Source organism: Anguilla rostrata, chromosome 1 (genome assembly GCF_018555375.3).
Source record: "Anguilla rostrata isolate EN2019 chromosome 1, ASM1855537v3, whole genome shotgun sequence".
Classification (NCBI taxonomy): Eukaryota; Metazoa; Chordata; class Actinopteri; order Anguilliformes; family Anguillidae; genus Anguilla; species Anguilla rostrata.
In genome coordinates, this window is record NC_057933.1 from 64,127,925 (window position 1) to 64,147,623 (window position 19,699).

Consider the following 19,699-nt stretch of genomic DNA (forward strand, 5'->3'; position numbering starts at 1 on the left):
CTATGAAATCAACATAGAGCAGTAATGAGTAAAACCATTTTTATTGAGCATCACTATATTAAATCATAGCAGTAGTAAGACACCATGGAACTTGGTGATGCTTTCTTTCCAGCTAATTATTAAAAATTATAGTGGCATTTTGGCTATTTTCCATTTGAACCTTAAAATATGTTTTTTTTTTGGACTGCATGACAATCTGCTGGTTAACATTAGTCTTTCAGTCTAATAAACAGAGGGCAGTCTGGAATTAAGCCATAAGATTTTCACTTGAATATTTGCCCAGATTTTGAGTGAGAACACTGACTGGCTACAGACCCAAATCAACTCATTTAGAGGTGCAGAAAGTATAATCCTCTTTGGGGAATGTGTGATCAAAACAAATGGGTAACTTCATGACTGTGCATATCACTGCAGCAGAGAGGTAATATGAATCCATCCTATCACAAGAGGACTTGTGCTCAAGTCATCATTGATAACTTGACAGGCTGCTCAAAGTCATCAATGGTGTAAAAATAAATCCTTACCTCATCCACTGAGTTTAGCCTGAAGCAAATATTAGCTAGCAGACTGGTATCCAAGTTACATTTTTTGTTAAACAACAATCCTGGCTGTTGTAAGGATTCGTTAGAAATGAGCAAAACAAAGTCTAACACTTGTTTAAATGCATTCTCTATAAAATACAGATGGGAAATGGGAAACTGAATTGCTTCTGTTTGAATTTTCAACTGTTTGATAACCATTTAAAGACTGCAGGACTATGGTCCTCATGGACCAAGGCCAATCATCACTCCATTACCAAAGGATTAGGAGCACACTGCTACTTCCAACTTCTGCATACACCCATATATCGCCACTGCAGCCAGAGATCATTTCTTTAAAAAAAAAATAGACCAAATGAACAACAAACATTTTTTACTCATTTTAAATCACTAACTGCTGACTACTGAACATACAACACCGTAAAAAGTCCAGTGTCAACAGAGAACATTTGGCCCCACATTCCAGAGTGGGACCAAATGTTATCTGTTAATAGTTTAATTAACGCTGAACATGTTACTGTGTACAGGTCCCCCAGTACTCCTGAAGAGCTAGCATCAACAGGATGAGAGGCATATCTTTCAATGAAGAAAGCCAAGAAAGATTTTATCCTACCGTACACCTTATGTGGGTTTGAAGGGCAATCACAATATATCTCACTGCTGCAAGGTTCCAGTAATAGTGAGTTAATGACATAGCTGGGGCTTGAAACTGCAGCTATGGGGCCAAGCTTATGCCCTTGATGAGCACCATTACCAACATAGAGCCCATTTGTAATATTAAGTGGGCTTCTGGAAAGTAAAAAAAAAAAAAAAACCCATATTATGTTGTGGCATGAGTGTTCAGACCAGAAAAAATCACTCACTTTTTCAAACACAATTATGTCACTGCTTTATTATTTAGAAGCCGGTCAATGGCATTGATGACAATTTAAATTTATATGCTGAGTGACACAGCTCATCTGAAATACAATGTAAATAGAAAAGAGACTGATCGTGTTTACACAATATAACAGATCTTCCATTTTGAAGAGTTAATTTAGTCATTTTGGACAAAGTAAGGACAGCAATGTTTTCAGGGAAACTGCCTGAAATTCTTATCAACCCTATGGTGATTTTGCAGTATAAATATAGAGTATAGGCTTGTTTATCGCTCTCTAAAAATAAGAAACTTAAAATGCTTTACTTTAAATAAGTGATTTTCTAATTATCTGTTGCCATATAATACAACAGTGAGCCATATTTAATTTGCCTGTATTTCCATCAGAACATTCCGGAAGGTCTCCACACACACTTCCCCCGTATGGTGTCTCAGGGATGCCAGCTTCCACGCCTCCTCAAACACATCCTGAGATACGTCCACACCCACATTACGGAATATCCTTGAAATCTGAAACAAAGAGGGAAGATGGAACTGGGGGTATGAGGGCCAGATCCCTCTTTCTTCATGTCTTCATTTATGCGGCAATTTTTATACACTGAGTTCAAAGTGTTTTCCAAAAAAGATGCCAGCCTGAATATTCTGGCACCTTGCATGTATCCTATATCATACCCCCAACATATCTATTGGTTTTAGCTCAAGTCCTTATGTCATAGATTTGTGTTGGGATCCACAGTTCAGAACAAAAACCAACAAGAAGGAGTATCCAGAATACTTGCTGGATACCCTAGGGTCTATTTCACGATAGTTTGTGATAGTTACTGAATTGCTGAACTTTGCATAACGGGAGGTGCGTTTAAAGGCTTCATAGATTGGTTCCTTTCTGGGGCAGGAAGACAATTATTGGACTGACTACTGAAAGAAGTAGGACGTTATACACACAGAACGTATTAATGTTATGTAAATAAAAGTAGTCAGTACTTTTGTACTTTGTCGCATATCCTTTGCATGCAATGACTGCTTGAAGTCTGTGACCCATAGACATCACCAGGTGCTGATTATCTTCTCTGGTGATGCTCTGTAAGGCTCTACTGCAGCTCCGCCATGTTTCAAGGGTTGGTTGCCCTACGTGTTCTCTTCAGCATATGAAACGAGCATTCGATTGGATTCCGATAGGGTGAATGACTTGGCCAGGCGAGAATCTTTCTGTTTTTGAGTTAGAAATACTACCTCAACCCTTCGTTGTTTCAGCAGTATGTTTGAGATCATTGCTGCAGTATGAAGCACTGTCCAACGAGTTTGGAGGCATTTGCTTGCACTTGAGCAGATACTGTAAGATGCCTCTGTACACATCAGAATTCATTCTGTTGCTGCCATCAGCAGCAACAGAATGATACCTGTGGCAGTCATGCATTCCCAAATCATAACATCCCCGCCACCATGTTTCATAGATGTTCATTGTCCTTTTTCGTTACAGGAGTTAAGAAATGGATTCCGTTCTGGGAGAGAAGAAATGCACGCAGACCGATTCCTACATGGAACAGGAGAGTGAATAATAGGCAAGGTTTCATTTGTGGGATACTCACCTCCTCTTTGGGGCGGGGTGTAAAAAGGTGCTCTTCGTGGACTCCCCTGAGGGAGAACAGCGTCGGATGCAGCAGGTCACGCGCTGTCGACTCATCGCCGTAGTTTGTCCTGTCGCCGGTGCGCTTGAGGAGCGGGGTGGGCAAATCAGTGCGCACCGTGGGGATCCCAAACCTACGGTAGTCTGCAAGAGGGTCGAGGGAAATATAATACAGTCAGTAAGAGATTCTGTGTGCGCTTGCCTCAACGGCAATGAGGAAAACAAGTTAGTAACCAACTGCAGTAGTTCTATCGACAGCTGCATAACTGTATTACCTTCAAAGTATGAAATAAACAACAGAGATGAGGTTAACACATGAAATTAAACTTCTTCTTTGCTACTATGATGAATCAATGATATTTCTCTTGAATACACCATTTTTAATAGGCATAAAGGTGGTAGTATTAAAAAAATATATCGCAGGGGAAATATCTGAAACATAATTTTCGAAAACACATTCTGATGCAGTTCTTTGTACCATGATTTTGTATTATTAAGCATAAATGCGCATCATTGGTTGACTCACTGGCAGTGGAAGAGCCGCCCACACCAGCTCCGATGAGGGAGGACGATGTTACGAAGCTGGGCGGGACTGTTTTGGGCCGGGCCAGCGTTTTGGGAGTCTTCAGGGTGCCGCCCGCTTGGATCGGCTCCAGATCCTCAGGCCGGACCAATGCTTTTGATGCCCCCGGCAGGTCCTGCTCATCAGGTTCCTGAATTTTGACTCTTTGCACATGTGCAAGGGCAGAGCTAGGTTTACACACTGAAAAGCAGGGTCCGAAATAAAAGAAAAAAAGAGAGGAAAGTCCTTTGAGTCACTACAACCTTTGACTGTGTACTAAAGAATAGGACACCTCACCAAAGCCCTTTGAACAGTTGCCATGTGCTATTATTGACCTCCAGTGAGAATCCGCTGCTCTAGTGTGTTGATGGGCATCTTGCCCTTCCAGTTGAGGAAGTTGGCAAATTCCAGGAAGTCAATCCGCCCATCCTTATTGACATCACAACACTCCATCAGGCTGTCCAGGACTGGGGCACTGGGGACCAGGTTAAGCTGCCAGCAAACAGTCTGCAGGTCCTCCTTATCAATCCATCCTTGTCCTTTCTGCACACCCAGAAAAACACCATGCAGTGGCTGGCTCATATTTTTCTCCTGCTCTTTTTTATAGTAGGACAACAGGTGTGAAAGATTATGGATGTATGAATGTAGGTGTGTAGAACTGTATACCTGTTGTACGTTACCTTGTCATAGTGCCTGAATGCCTGCAGCAGGGAGTTGAAGTTTTGGAAGTTGGCCTTCTTCAGGTGCTCTTGAACCGCACTGACAAGGGCTCGCTCTTTTTCAGTCCCTTTCAACGACTGTTCCGGAGAACTGCAGTCCAGGAGGTCACCCACACCTTGCGAGATTGACGTGTGGTATTAGATGTTGTTATTCATTTTTTTAAGGGAAGTGAAAGAAATTTGCAACATGTAACATTTATTTCCACAAATTGAGGCCAGCAAGACAGGACAAATGTAATAGACATTACACTGTATTTCTGTTCATTTATATTATTGTAAACATTATGTACTGAAATGCAACAGTGACAGAGATATAACAATAGCATGCAAGAAAAGTGAAAGAATAGCAGAATTGTTGAAATGCCAATTTCTCTAAAACCCCAAGCAAAGTGATATAGTTGGCATTTCTGTGTTGGAGCTCCCCCTACTGAATAAAAACTAAATGTATTGCTCATGTGTAATCTTCACCACGCAGAGTGGACAAAACAACAAAGGAAATTTCACACATGTATATATTTATTTTTTCTGAAAGAGGAAGAACAATAGTTATTGACAAATTACAATTTACCTTTGTCACCATTTTTCTCCCCATTTTGGAACATGTAAGCAAGCGCTTGGTCCAAATGAAGGAGGAGGGTTACTTACCAAAGTTTTGAGAAGGCATCACGATTCCAAATGTGTGATCTGCTGGAACATTGAGTGTATCCACAATACTGCAAACAAGACAGGACACCAAGTACGTTATTCTAAATGTGTGGTATTGGAGTCACAACACATTTAGAGGTTTTGTATTTTATTCAATTTCATTTTTTTGGGGGGGGGGGGGTGGAGTTGGCAGTTATTTGGCTTGTTCAGTATGTAATCGAAGGCATTGATCAACACGACAATGCTGTTTTTACTGCAGAAGCCAACTTACGGGTCAAGCGCTTTTCCAACCTGCGGCTGGAACCTCTCTTTGAAGTTGTCATTGCGCTTGGAATCCAGTGTGCAAGTATAATTTCTGTGAAAAGGTGAAGAGAGGTAGGGTGATTGACAGATCCACAGCCCTGTAGTGCACAGCATAGCCTCCTACTGCTGATGGTTCACATATGACTCCAGTTTCATAAATAAGAAAAAAAATTTAACTAATCAACAGAAGATAGACAGTGTGGCCAGATTACTTTCTCAGGTCATTGATCAATGGAAATGAATAACTGACTGATGAGAAATAGAAGAAAGGTGGCCAATGCAGAAGTAATGCACACATTAGGATAGCATTTATAGAAAAAAACCTTACAATTATGTGCCATTACCATAAACATTAAAATTTTCATGATTTACAATGCGCTGTTCTTCACACTCACAAGTGAATAAAACAAGATTTTCAAACAGGGAGAATTTCAATTCAAGGCATGACAAATGACAAGGCATGATTTTGAATTTCAAGGCATTACTAATTTTCTACAGAGACTACACTATAGTTGCATACATTAACATTGAAAACATTTTTATCTATCTTTATTAGCAGATATGGCATGATGAATCAGAAAGCTCGCTCATGCAGCTCTTACGTCCAGTGGAGGGACTTGGCGACGGCCTTTCCATCGTTGGCGTGGGGGGTGGCAACTCCGAACCGGCTTTCCTTCACGTACTGACTCCACTTGTAATTTCTTTTGATAGGTTCCCCTAAAGTGCCACAAATAAGAACTCCTAACCGTACTCTTTCCATTGCAGCCCTATTAACCTTAGTACTTTGTACTATGTGCGTATTTACTAAGCATATTTCCTTGCCAAAAGTACAGAAACATAAATGCAGGTTAAGTCATTTGTATGAGGTACAACTGTAAGTTACTTTACTTAAAGAGCAGCTTGTACATGAAGATAAAAGCAAATAAATAAATAATATCAAATAATATTAAATGTTGAATATAGCACTAACTATATTTACAGATAGCACTACATGCATTATCCTTCAGTTCACCAATGATTTGTGAAGCCTTGTTCAGGATTCATGGTGCCTTTAAGAAGGGCACAACAGAAAGTCCTATAATAACATGAAACTATATCATGCCCAAAGACACCTCTGACAGTTCTAAGCAGAATCATACCAATTAAAGCCACTGTTACATGCTCACCCACAAAGTATGAATCATGAGACCGGATATATAGCTGATGCCCCTCCTGGCTCTCTTTCTCCACCTGCTCTGCTGTCTTTGGGGGGTTGACCATCTCACCAGCAGTCAATCCTGTCCAGCCAAAACAAAATGTTGAACATGTTCAACACGATTAACGTGTGTGTGTGTGTGTGTGTGTGTGCATGTGCATCTGTGTGTGCATGAATGTGTCTCTGTCTGCGATTGTGGTGTGTGCACATGTCGAATGTTTGTAACTCAAAACCAAACTTGGGCAACACTTTTCTATGAGCTCACCTTTCAGGTACTTCAAACCAAATGTGGTTGTGAGAATATTCAACCCCTCTGGCAGACCTGGACTCTGGTCATGTGACCTCCCCAGTGGAGCTTTCTTATTGGTGAAATAGCCAGCTTCTTGTAGTTGACGAAGCTTCTGCTGATATAGGGTTTTTGGCACTGGGTTGATTACTAACCCTCCCTGTGGGATCGCAACAGGACTTCAGACAGGTATACCCCATTTTCACAGCACTTATTCATTATAACACTTCTTCCCTGGAGAGTTAAAGAAAACACTAACAAGCTTATTAAATTAATACAATCCCAACTGTGAGACAAAAACAATGCCTCAGAACACTCATGGTTTGCTAAGCGAATAGCTTTGTTTACATGGCTCAGGGCTTAGTTTAATCAATCAGCGTAAGTAAGAAGGCAAGATAACTTAAACTGTGTTCAGAAAACTGGACTTAAGATGTGACACTTCAAAAATATTTTCACTTTTCGGCGTCAGGAGTGTGGAAAGGATAGGCAGTGAGACAGCAAGTGAGACAGTCAGCATGCAAGAAAGAATGAGTGAAAGTTTAAAGAAACCTTCAAGGGCTTTTTTGCTGATTTTATTGCCGATTCAATTATGATTTTTCTTTCAAGAACATTTCAGCAGTACAGCTCAATAGACACGGATCTGTTTTGTCTAACATCCTTTCTTTATGTCTCACAACTTTATTCAATGTTCAGTTGTGCTATTTAATACATTTTTTGTTGTTGTTTACCTATAGCCTAATATTTGCCATTCAAAAAAAGATGCAAAGCTGACAGAGGCACATCTCACATCAATGTTAAAATTCCACTGTACAGCATATTAAGCACTATGCAGGGTGTATGTTTTAATGTACTATTTACTTTCTTGGTTGATGAGAACGTTCACATAATAGATTTGGTTTAATAAATATTACACAAACAATGAATTATTTATCCAAAGAAAATTAAATAGCTTGTATTTTATGTGTTGTGCATTTACACAACTCCATATACATTTACCATTGTAAGGTTAAGTACCTTGCAAGAAAACCACAGAGCTGCCATTTTTATAATGTGACACACATGGTTATCCACACATCTGTAGGATTTATTGCTGTCAGTTCCATTAAACTGACAAAGATAATGTGTAAATGGAATGTTTATTGTAGATGAACTATGGTTTCATGAGCTTTATACTTCAGACAAGCCGTACACTTAATGAAATCAATTACTCATAAAGATTAGATTGCTAATCCAAGAAAATGGATCTTTCAAATTCCTTCCCGGATATGCTTTCTATCACGGTTTCCACTTCATTAAACCACAATGGCCACCATCTCCTCTTCATTTTCACTTGAGTGGCTTCAATTATTTAAGTGTGTAAACTCAATTATGTAGGTTTATTTTTGCATGTAAACAGCCGCTGACTGTGTAAAATTCAGAATGGGGCTCAATGAGCAGTGATTAATCCAGCCACCTCACTCTTCATACATGCCAATCACACCTTGCAATCACAAGGTCAGGTGACATCAGCTCTCGCCAGTCGATAGTGCAGTGGCACAGTCACTCGGTCATGGTTGCCAAGAACTCACAGCTACAGGTGGCTTGGTCCTCTTCCCATGGAACCGTGTGCTGGCAATATCAGGGTCATTGGCTTTCCCATGAAAAATGCGGACCACCCCAAGTCCTGGCCGTGAACTGCTGAGGAACTTCTTAACCACTGGTGGGGTGATAGGCTGTAAAACAGGGTGCCAATCAGAGACTTGCTGGAAAGGGCTTTTGTGTCATCTTGTAAAGACACCGAAATTATTCATGAAACAAACAAACTAAACATACAGGTTACTAAACCTCTACAAATTCTATGGAAACTGATTTTAAATCTCATTGGTATCTCCTGGAAATTAAAATTTAAATGTTTCTAATGCTGCAGTTAGATGCAAATGATAAGGATGATAAGAAAAACTACACTTCAGCCCATTTTGTTTTGAAAGACAGCAGCCCGAGATTACCTTTAACAAAAAAAAAGCAAAATATTTCACAAGGTGAAAAAGCTAAGCATTCCTAGCATGCGAAAAGAACAGAAACCATCGACATAAAGGTACAAGTTATAGGTTGCTCAAATACTTTCTAACCACCAAGAAGGTACCTTCGATGTTTGCTAGTAATGTAACCACTGCATTCTGTTGAATCTGGCATTCAGCTGAATCTGCACCACAATTGTACTCACCCTTGGAGTGGTCTCCTGTAAGCAAGTCTCAGCTCTGTCTCCAATTGGTATGAGTTTACCAGCCTGAGAGTTGGAGAAAAAATAGGCGAATGCCTTTTAGCACATGGGGAGAACCACTATACTGCTTGGTAGCTGACCATTGGAAACTATAATGGAGTGGAGTGCTTCTCATCAATCAGGATTAGAGGGGAAAGAGAGAAATAGGGGTGCGATTTGGTCAAAGGATTCTGAAATGGAAGAATACATCATGCAATGAGAATTACAGTAACATGGAGTGTTTGTGTTGGTGACAATACGTGATTAGATGGACAGACAGACAGACAGACAGACACAGACAAAAAACGGTATCACACACAAGTCAAATATAATAAGATGTAAAAACAGCAACATCCTAAAATAGAAAGGTGCATTTGCATAAAGCCTAAATCTAAATTATAAAGGCATATTCCAGATTTTTTAAAAATGAAATAAATTACGTTTTCTTTTTTTAAACACTCGTTTAAGTGACAGTTCGCAATGCGAAGTGGACGTTCAAAATCAGACAGTCAAACTATAAGTGATAAGTGCTAGCTAACTTGAAGTGTTGAGTAATAGGCGTTACCGTTCTTAAATTAGGGCATCTGTCGATATATTTCCCCTCAAACAGAGTCATTTTTCTTGGCAGGTCAAATGTTCAAGTTCCCGCTACTGAATTCAAATCTGTCTCGGTTTGTCTTGTCCCCGTAGCATACTCCAAGTACAGTTTGATTACCAAAAAAATAAACTTCGCGCAGTGTTTATGCTCCGTCACTTGGCAACTAGCGCTAGGAAACCGCATGTCGCCCCTCTACTGTGAAACGCCGTAATCGGATAGTCTAGACTCTAAATACGTGTGCATAGGTATGGTGTTCTTTCTACCTGGCAACTGTGGAAGGAGGGGGGAGGGCATAATGGAATTAATGCATAAATGCACTTCATTTGAGGTCTATGTAAAGTGTCTTTTCCTTGAAATGTATGGATCTGGCGAGTGTTGATAGGTGGAATGGCTTTGGAAAAACAGGGAGTTATAGGAGTTCGTTGCATGTGGATTACTGAATTGGGACTTGGAGCAATCAGGGAGCAATACATCTGAATCATTCGCACCTCTGCATCTTACTCCATGGCAGTAGGCGTCGGTATGTACTTTTCTGTTCAATGACCAAATGAAACAAACCGAAGAGCAAGAAGAACAGGAACTCCTCTGCGTGGCAAGCACAAGTTGCGTCTGACGTGGCAAGAGGGGCGGAAATGCTTGTTTGAGTGAGTGTGTTTTGGTTCTAAAAAAGGGGAAGTTGCGAGAAAAAAGGAAAGGTGGAGACCGGACCTGGGCCGATTCAATTATTTACTTGTGTATCACAAATATTTCGATCAAAGAGGCTTTCAGACGATACACGTGGGCACCGTTATTTTCCTAGCCATCAGGTAACAATTGCTAACTAAATAGTCAATGCTGAGCAAAGTTACTAAGCTAATGTCTGCGATTCACCCGTGTACGACGTTGGCTGGTTGATACCGAAGTTAGCTACCTTTAGCTAAATAGGCCATACTCGTAAAGAGACGTATATGCCAGTTCCAGATCCGTGTTAGTTCATATTTATTTAGTTTGTGATGGCAAGCCTAGCTCTGTGTGCAATTATTTGCTTTCATATTCAATTTAATGTTGATAGCTAGATTTTCGTTAACGTTGTGAATTGATAGCTATCTAGCAAACCAAGGCTAGTTGGGTAGCTACAAACGTTATAATAGTTGGGTATAGCTATCAATACGATTAATAAATGCTGGCTAGTCTGTGCGGACTATTTCTCGCGTTAGCTAGCTATTGTGTTACCCTATTGGATGGTTTTTATTTCTCTATAACTTTTAAAGCTAGACAATGACAGCTATTGAAACATAAACATCAGTTGCTAACTAGCTTGTGTTTCCAAAATGGCGTCATCCTTCGGCATTTTAAGCGAAACAAAATGAAAAGGGATGGGGTAGCATTAACGGTTTTTCATTAGCTAAGGAGTAAGCTGTAGTTTCTCGAGAATTTAGTTATGTTAACTCGCTAGACTGCTTGGTAGCTCAAGTGTCCTGACCGGCTACTGATAACGTCAGCTACATACACATGAAAGTAGCTAGCTAACGTTAGGTTTTAACGTTAGCTAGGTTAGCGAACTACGCCCATGGTGTGTTCTTGCTGGCTAACTTTTCTCTTGGTTGATACTAGATCGATATCTAGTCCTCACTTTTTCAAACACCCGACAGTTGACACTGGCAGAAACTAGCTTGCCTGACAGCTATTTTACCCTGCAAGTTTGCCCTACGTCTGATCAGAATAATTACGTTATCTCGTGAATTTGGAAAATTAGCGAGATGGCTAATGTTAAGTAAACCTGTCAGTGTCCATTCTAAATGACTAAGTTGACTAACTAAACCAAATCACTATTCGGTTTACGAAGTGCAGTCGGTCTACCAACGTTAACGTAGCTGACAGTTGATACGATTGCTGTGACCTTATATGCTTTTGCTACAACGACAATGTATAAGGTAGTACAACTACAAATAGGCTGCCAGGAAGGTTAGTACACCAGGCAGGCTTAGGTTTCCTTTATTTCCCCGGAGATGGCTGGGGTACTTGAGTTCGCAGTCGCTGTTAGTATCGTTAGTTTGGTAGCTAACGTTCATTACATTGTCATGGATGTGTTTTTCATATACTTTGAGCACATACTGGAATGTGCGCTTTAAATTAAATGACTAATTATGCTCACAAAATGCGTATCACCTAGGAGTTTTTGCATCTGCTTGAAATAATATGTTTGTAGTCTTGATTTATTTAACCTGTCGATGGCATATACATGTAATCTGTATTTGATCGGAAGGCTTGCTTCAGCTTTGTTCTGTGAGATTCATTTGTGTGACAGGGCAAGCACTTAGCAGCATCAGTGGGGTAAATCCTCTGTTAGGTGGTGTTCAAATACAGTTCAGGATTTCAATATAGCTTGGCTAAATGTTATTTATTTATTTATTTATTGTTGCTGTAATAAAGTGCAAATAAACATGTTTTAAATAAACATGTGGGGTTTTCTTACGATGTCTGTGTTGCTGGAGTAATCATTTGTGTGTCTGAGGCTAGTCCCCGGAACTGGTGTGGATTCATTTAATATGATCAAAGCAGTTAATCAATGAATAAACTCTATGGCTGCTAAGGGGAAATTGTAGCTAGCTACCTGAAACATATTGTATGCATGCATTGCATGCATGTCACCATTGACATATCGAATACACTGAATATTGGATAAAGTGATTGTGTATACAAATTCTTATAAAAAGGAATACCTCAGTAAACACGCTGATGTACCAAAATGGTTCACCACCCAAGACTACCTGTCATGCATTAGTATGAAACTTGATGCCATGGTGTAAGGCTACATATTACTTTATACTTTCTAGAGGTAAATGTGGACATTTTTGTCCCATTACTACAGATTTATGCCACAGATTATGGCTACATTTATAAATTGAATCATTTTGGTTTGATAATTGTAATGTCAGATGTTAAAATGGAATATGATTGTCAGCAGGCTGTTGTATTGGGGGGGGGGGGGGGGTCTACATTTTCACAGGGACTCTGAAAAATGTAGGCCTAGATTTTCCAATGTGTTATTTAAAACTGCTATGACCGCCTACTGCTTTTAAAATGCAGTCATTCCCTTTAGTGAGAGGTTATGCAGTATATAATTAAGAGGCCCATGATGCATGTTTTTGCGATTTTCTCTTAATATTTTTTTAAGCCATTGTTCTTATTTATTGTATCTTTCTGTATTGTGCATGTTATCTGTAGGCCTGTGTGGTATACTGCTACAGATTGCCTAAGATTGGGGCTATAAGATGCATTCTTTGATTAGTACGTGTGCTGACCAGTCAGTGCAGTAACTTAAATGCTGATTCTGAAGTCTTCCCTTTTTCACAGCAAAATCAGATGAGCTATGGCACTTCTGATGTGCGTGAAGCCAGTGTAGCTGTAAATAAAACAAGGCTGTGTGTTCAGTGTGTCATTAAAGACACATGTTCCTAGCTAACAGAGTATTTAGCAATGAAGGAAGTTCTTATAAACTTGGTGAGTTTGCTGTTTGGTGTGTCTGTATTTTGTGTTTAAACAAGAAAGCATGTAAGAAGGTTAAATGTGGATTTAGGACCCAGACTGAAGGCTCTATTAAAGGGGCCTACCTCAGTGCATTGCTTTAAGCCTACTGTATATGTATGGGGCTTCTCTCTACCATCATGTATCAGGAAGGGCTGACGTAGCCTACATGCTGTGTTCTTGCACAACTTCATCATTAGTGTCTGTCTACATCAAGGTTGGGCTATTATGGTCCTCGTGGTCTGGTGTGTAAGTTTTTGATTCCACTAAGAATCCTGGCTACATGAGCTAATTGGCTGTGTACACCAACACTAGTTCACTCGTAGATTAGATCACAGTACATCGTTTCATATGGGAGATTGGGGGGCACAAGAGCAGTCTTTAGCTGTCATTCATCTGCTTGTCAAGGAATGTAGCTAAAATGTCAGAGTGTAAATTAGGGCTGCTAAACCATGTTCCTGCTAATTTACCATAATGTAGGTTTTCACTCCTCATACCTCATCTAACAGCTTGAGATCTCGATGTGCAGCTAATTAGTAGAATTAGTAGTGCACCAAATTAGGGTTAAAATTAAAACATACCGGATGGTAGATCTCCGGGAACAGGGTTGGTTAAAGCTGTTTTATGGGGGTGAATTTACTAGTCATGTTTTCATTGTCTAAGTACGCTCCTTGTTTAATTTGATTGAAGATATTTTCAGGTACTGCCAGTGTACAAGTATGACATTCTCAAATGTTCTTTGTTGTTCATCTGTGCTCCTCTGCAGTTCTGGGAGTGACCGGTTAAGAAGCGCTTCTTCACATCCAGAGCAGGAGACTGGGGTTCAGGTCATGGCAAGCCGGGGAGGAGCTACAAGACCCAACGGACCTAATGCTGGCAACAAGATCTGCCAGTTCAAACTGGTGCTCTTAGGGGAGTCGGCTGTGGGGAAGTCCAGTCTCGTGCTCCGATTCGTAAAGGGCCAGTTCCATGAGTTCCAGGAGAGCACAATAGGAGGTATCTTGACTGCTTCATTAATGTTTTCCTTAGTATGCGCTCTTGGATGACATGCTGTCCTATTATAGTTATTGCAAGGCCTTTAGTGGAGCAGTATATGGGGAAGAGCCTTATTCAGGGATACAAGTGTTTGTGTGATTTATTTGACTGTGGACACTTTTTACATTGGTTTCTGTCTCTGTCCAACCCAGCTGCCTTCCTCACTCAGACCGTGTGTCTGGACGACACAACAGTGAAGTTTGAGATCTGGGACACGGCCGGACAGGAGCGCTACCACAGTCTCGCACCCATGTACTACAGAGGTGCGCAGGCCGCCATCGTGGTGTACGACATCACAAACGAAGTGAGTCAAGGTTACGTCATGAGCAAAGTCAACTTGAGCAGTGGAACACAAACATCGAGAGGACGGCTGCGTCGAGCTGCACCCTCCTTGCAAACACTCAGGCTTATCTGTGCAGTTTTGAGCTGATTTCAGAAGCAGAAACTCATAATTGCTCATATTAAATAAGATTACATGTATCCCTGTTTAGCAGGATTCATGTGTAACAATCCTTTCTGGTTATATCACAACCTGGAGTCTCAACAAGATCTTTAGTAAGAACTTTGTTGAGGGAATTGGGTGGAGCCTCTGTCAAGTGAGCTCATCTCATCTCCTATTGGAGATTTGTACTTTCAGTTAGTGTGTGAAAAGAATGGACTTCTTGAAATTTGAAGCCATGTGTTGGTAGTTTACAGTAGTACATGGCTAATGCCTGTGCTAGCTAGTGGTGTCCCCAGTTATGGTGCATTATGCCAGGATGTGTGTGTGGCCTGGTTTGAATCTGACTGGGTGGGTGACCCATCTCATTGTGTACTCACAGCTGCCACGGACAGTCAGGCCGGGATAGTCAGTCTGTGATGGCACCTGATGCTCTATTTTGTCCAGCACTTCAACTGGGTAGATGGGTGGCTGAGTGGGAGGGTTTCAGATTGAAAAATCTTCATGTGCTCCAGAGGGCACTTGTGTGGTTCCTTGACCCTCAGAATTGATTGACTGGCCTTGGCATTGGACATTCCCAGGTTGTGGAGCAAACCGTCGAGAGCATCTGAACAAACAAGATCATTTTGAAATGATTTAATTCAATATGGAATTTTTAGAATTTTCTTTGGTCAGGAGTGCTTTTTACTTACCATGCACTAACTTCAGGCACACTAACGTTAGTAATACAGTAACATGCATATTTATCTGTCCAGCTGTTTAGAGTAGACTGATAACAGCATATGTACATACGTTTGTGAATGTATGTTTACTTGTTGAGTTTGAGGCCAAGCACAATCACAGTCTCTGCCTCTTTTAAGCTGTTTACTTTGTTTTAGGGATGTAATCTTTTCTTTTGTTCCAGGAATCATTTGCACGGGCAAAAAACTGGGTTAAAGAGCTTCAGAGACAAGCAAGTCCTAATATTGTAATAGCATTGGCTGGGAATAAGGCTGACCTTGCTAACAAGAGAGCAGTTGACTTTCAGGTTTGTCTTTTTTTATTACACTCATAAATTCTAAAGAGGAGATTAATACTGTCCATGAGCACTCATTTTTGATATTTAGGCTTGCTAGGTTATGCCGAAATATCTGTAGTCATTGTGTCATTCTGGAAAGCACTGTAATTAGTTAATTGTGTTAGTCTGTGTAACACAGTTCATAACGCCTTTTTTCCTGTATTTTCGTAGGACGCACAGTCGTATGCGGATGACAACAGTTTGCTGTTTATGGAAACGTCAGCAAAGACTTCAATGAATGTCAACGAAATATTCATGGAGATTGGTATTTATTTTGTTCTTCACAGCAACATAGTGTCAGTGTTTCAGTATAATTTAGCATTAGTCAAGCCAAAAGCTTCAGACCTTCAAATAGTATTTTGGTGGAGAGCCTTATCAGTATTCAAAGGTTGCTTAAATTACACATTATAACTGTTCACTTTCAATTAAGTAGCCAGTAGTCCATATTTCACATTCATAGATTGGCCTATCACATACCTCAGATACCTAAATGTCCTACTTTGTTAGTTTAGTGGAGCATGACATTTAAATTACCTTTTTGTAATGTGCTGAGTATTGCATTCTGTGCACACAATGAGATTGTGTGATTGTTTCTGTTGAGTTCATTTTGATATGACGTTTTCATTTTGTTTCAGTCTGCTTAGGTAATGGCATTCAAGCTTTTCTCAAATAAAATGGCTGTTGTGTGTTTATATCCTCAGTTGGCTTGGTAAAGTTTGCAATATGTCACGATAGGATTTCAAGATATAATTAGGTAATATTGGTTTCCTGAATAAGGTATCCTCAGGTAATGGCTAAGACATGGGTAGTACAGTTAATAGAGCCACTATAAAGCAGCTTCATTTTGTAGGGTTATGTGCAATTTCATTAGGTTTTAACCAGTAGCAAGCCAAGTATTACTCGCTTGTCTTCTGTCTGTGTAATGCAAGGTTACTGATAAAATGCATGTCATGTCATAGCCAAGCACAAATGGGAGTTGCCAGCTAGGTAATGAAGCTTAGTTGCCACAGGGAGGCTGTAGATGATCAGAATACAGTAAATCTGAAAGTGTCTTGTTTTCATTTGGGATAATTTCATAATAAAGGTGCTGGTGCTGTTATTTTTTCTGACGTCTGCCAGTGCAATTACTAAATTTTTAATGAACAGTTGCATTTTAATGTGTTTTATCTTAAGTATAATTTTTTTTCTTAATGTTTCTGACAGTAGTTTGTATGGTACTGTTAATGGTCCAGACATTATGCTTGAAAATGGCTTTGCTGGCAATGAACACCAAACCTTCCAAAAGTTATTATGGACCTTTGGGATAGCCCTGTAAATGTGTGAACAAAAGTGTGAAAAGTTCACTTGTTCTTCGTAGAAACCATCCACAGATAAAAACGAAATCTAATGTCTTTTTTTTTTTTCTTTCAGCAAAGAGATTGCCCAAAAATGAGCCCCAGGCAACTGGAGGGACCAGCGGACGGACCAGGGGCGTGGACCTCACTGAAACAGCCCAGCCCACCAAGGGCCCCTGCTGTAGTAACTAACCCCCTCCCCCTCCCCCCTCCCCTCCAACCCCCCCCCCCCCCCCCCAAAAAAAAAAAACACACCTCACTTCCTAACTCTGGATAACATCCGGACCAGGGGCTCTTCTTCCCAACCTCACCCCCTGGCATAGATAAAGACTCTGTATAGCTTCATTTCTAATACAATTTCTTCTTTATTTTTTGTTGTCTTTTTTTAAGTACTTCAGAATTCTGGATGCATGTATCACTACAAGGCCTAAACCATAAATTTTAAAACTTTTTTCAGTGGTAAAAACTAACAAAGTGAGTGAAAGAATTTTCCTTTTTTTTTTTTTTTTTTTTTTTTTTTTAAGTACTTTGTGGAACTGATGCTTTGAAGAGAGTGGCCTCCCATCTCCTCTCTGCTTGCTATGCTAAGTTATCAGCAAGGGAGTGAAAGAGGTGTTAATTATGGACATGGATCTTAAGTTTTTTTTTGTTTTTAAAAAAGAAAATGTATTCATTATTTCCCACAAAATCTGTAGTAGTGCTAGAGCAAAGTGTTCACGCTCGTCTAGGTCCCTGGGCAATGCCTGGCTCTAGCTGCTCTAGCAGCCTTGTGCAATGGTTTACAGTATTGATGCAGTGACTACTGTGTGCAAGGACCCTCATTAGCACAAAGCATTCCTCCCCTCAGTGGCTGGCCGAGTCCATTCGCAGAAGGCTTTGGCAGAGATGCACGTTTCCGCGCCGCCTCTGAACCGCCTGATGGCTCTCTCGGGGCTCTCAGCAGCCGGTGACTAGATGAAGGTTCAGGGCGGCCACGATGAGAATAGCACCCGGGAAACCCGCTCGCCGTTCAGTTTCACAACCCCAATCCGCTGTACTAGGAAGGTCCCATCATAGCCCGCAAAGGGTTCTTAATTATTGTCTTTAATGAGGAGGAAAAAAAAAACACAGGTTTGTTCAAAACACTCCAGCTGTCTTTAAAATTGTGATGTTAAGAAAATCGGTCAGTCTTTGATTCTCATGCCTTGCACTAACGACTCCTGAATATTCCCTGTCTACTGCCTGTGTGATATAAACAATATACTGTAAATAGGGTGTTGCAATGTAGTCTACTTTTTTTCAATATATGACTTGGAGGACTAATGCTTGGTAGGGAGTTGCCTAAGGATAATCATATAGTCTGTACAGTAACCGGGGGCAGCTCTGCCATGGGTTTGCAGTTTTTCACAAAATGGTTAAATTATAATCAATGGTGGTCTTTATAAATGTATGTAGTGCTATTAACAATTGAACATGAAATGCATTTCCTTAGTGGTCTGTCTTGTACCTCTCTCAAAATTGTCTGTTTATCATTTTGATAATTTCTTTTGCATTGCACTAATTTTAGTGATTGGACAACAACATCCCCATTCAATATCAAACTTAGCATTGAAATCTGCAACATTGGATTTGTACCTTACTGCTGAGGCAAGACAGGTAGCTGAACTGAGAAACTAATTGGCAGTTACATTCTTACAACCAAACAGGTCAATGATGTAACTATAACAGAAAAACTGGTCAGTTCTAATGTGCAAGTACGAGTTCATGAATAAATAATTTAATAAACAGGAATATATTGTATACTTTCTTGCTGTCAGCATTTAGTGCAGCTCAAATGTATAAGTGCCACACATTTCCAGCTCTTTTAAACTTCACTGCAACTGGAAATGTCTTCAGCTTGAATGTTTTCCTGTTCATTTTAACTGGTGTTCGCTTAAGCTTCACAGGCTTCTTTTGACCTCTGACTTAGTTGCGCTGGGGTGACAATGAGCCATCTTTTCTCCAGTACATAACTGCTGTTTGCACAAGTTTTCTACATGTCAGCTGCAAGCTGCAAGCAAGCTGTTTTTAATTGCTTTTTTGTTTTTGGGATGAATGTTGGCCAGTTTCTTCCTTTACTTGCGTGTGTAATTCACCTGCAGCTGTGGTTTCCTCTTCTGCTCTGTCCCACTATTCTGTGGAGCCCAGCTGTGCATGAGGAATTGCTGGTGGTTCGGAGGGCACTGGTATGGGTTTGAGTGGGGCCGTTTTCCTGTGTATAAGCTCCTGGTGAATCGGGCTTTAGATTGTGGCAGAGCGGCCTGCTCATCCAGGATGTCCCACTGTTCACCGGAGGGCAATCTGATGACCTGGAGGGATTGATGCCACAGAAGGGTCGTGACACCGGGCACAAGGACAGCTGAACTCCTTGCCTGTGATCTTCATGGTAACCAAGTTTATGGCTCACCTGTTTGCCTGTCCACTGAGCCATTCTACAAGTGTCCAAATGCTTGCACAACTACCTAAATGCTACCAGCTTTATGTATACCTGTTCATATCCAAAGCCACAATTATCTGAAACCGATACAGGGTCCGTCTGTTATAAGTGAGAAATTAAGTCTTTAGTTAGGAAGGATTTTTTTTTCTTATATTTTTTTGAATAGTGTGTGCCTGGAAAGGCAGGTAAAATGAAACTAAGCATGTCTTGTGTAAGGCGCAGATGATGAGTTCAGTGCTGAATTTACATGGGTATTTTACACTGGGAAATTAAAAAAGTTCATCG

General features: G+C 40.4%; 2 protein-coding genes across 3 annotated transcripts; one reads left to right on the forward strand and one right to left on the reverse strand.

Moving 5' to 3' along the window:
* Positions 1–1,323: 1,323 nt before the first annotated feature.
* On the reverse strand, positions 1,324–10,061 carry efhb (EF-hand domain family, member B). Its single transcript, XM_064349113.1, has 13 exons — positions 9,555–10,061; positions 8,954–9,016; positions 8,319–8,462; positions 6,730–6,910; positions 6,436–6,546; positions 5,872–5,986; positions 5,238–5,321; positions 4,967–5,034; positions 4,283–4,437; positions 3,938–4,145; positions 3,567–3,803; positions 3,003–3,184; positions 1,324–1,926 (listed from the first exon to the last, which is right to left on the reverse strand). Exons 1-13 carry the CDS (start codon positions 9,603–9,605, stop codon positions 1,780–1,782), a joined length of 1,746 nt encoding a protein of 581 aa, XP_064205183.1. The 5' UTR covers positions 9,606–10,061; the 3' UTR covers positions 1,324–1,779.
* A 19-nt stretch (positions 10,062–10,080) lies between these two features.
* Positions 10,081–18,729, forward strand: rab5ab (RAB5A, member RAS oncogene family, b). 2 transcript variants are annotated; one of them, XM_064349125.1, is made up of 6 exons: positions 10,081–10,231; positions 13,861–14,090; positions 14,282–14,433; positions 15,473–15,595; positions 15,797–15,890; positions 17,036–18,729. In XM_064349125.1, the coding sequence occupies exons 2-6, from the start codon at positions 13,925–13,927 to the stop codon at positions 17,149–17,151; spliced, it is 651 nt and encodes a 216-aa protein (XP_064205195.1). In that variant the 5' UTR covers positions 10,081–10,231; positions 13,861–13,924; the 3' UTR covers positions 17,152–18,729. The 2 variants fall into 2 exon arrangements, with proteins under 2 accessions (XP_064205195.1, XP_064205203.1); XM_064349133.1 differs by lacking the exon at positions 10,081–10,231 and adding an exon at positions 10,238–10,393.
* Positions 18,730–19,699: the final 970 nt, after the last annotated feature.

Bases quoted from the DNA above. Each gene is read 5' to 3' on its own strand.
- efhb (XM_064349113.1), bottom strand. From the start codon at position 9,605: ATGACTCTGTTTGAGGGGAAATATATCGACAGATGCCCTAATTTAAGA. The intron at 5,322-5,871 runs GTAAGAGCTGCA...ACCTTTTCACAG, and splicing joins GCCAAGTCCCTCCACTGGAC to AAATTATACTTGCACACTGG. The intron at 3,185-3,566 runs GTGAGTCAACCA...ACCCTCTTGCAG, and splicing joins GGGCGGCTCTTCCACTGCCA to ACTACCGTAGGTTTGGGATC.
- rab5ab (XM_064349125.1), top strand. From the start codon at position 13,925: ATGGCAAGCCGGGGAGGAGCTACAAGACCCAACGGACCTAATGCTGGC. The intron at 14,091-14,281 runs GTATCTTGACTG...TGTCCAACCCAG, and splicing joins CCAGGAGAGCACAATAGGAG to CTGCCTTCCTCACTCAGACC. The intron at 15,891-17,035 runs GTATTTATTTTG...TTTTTCTTTCAG, and splicing joins CGAAATATTCATGGAGATTG to CAAAGAGATTGCCCAAAAAT.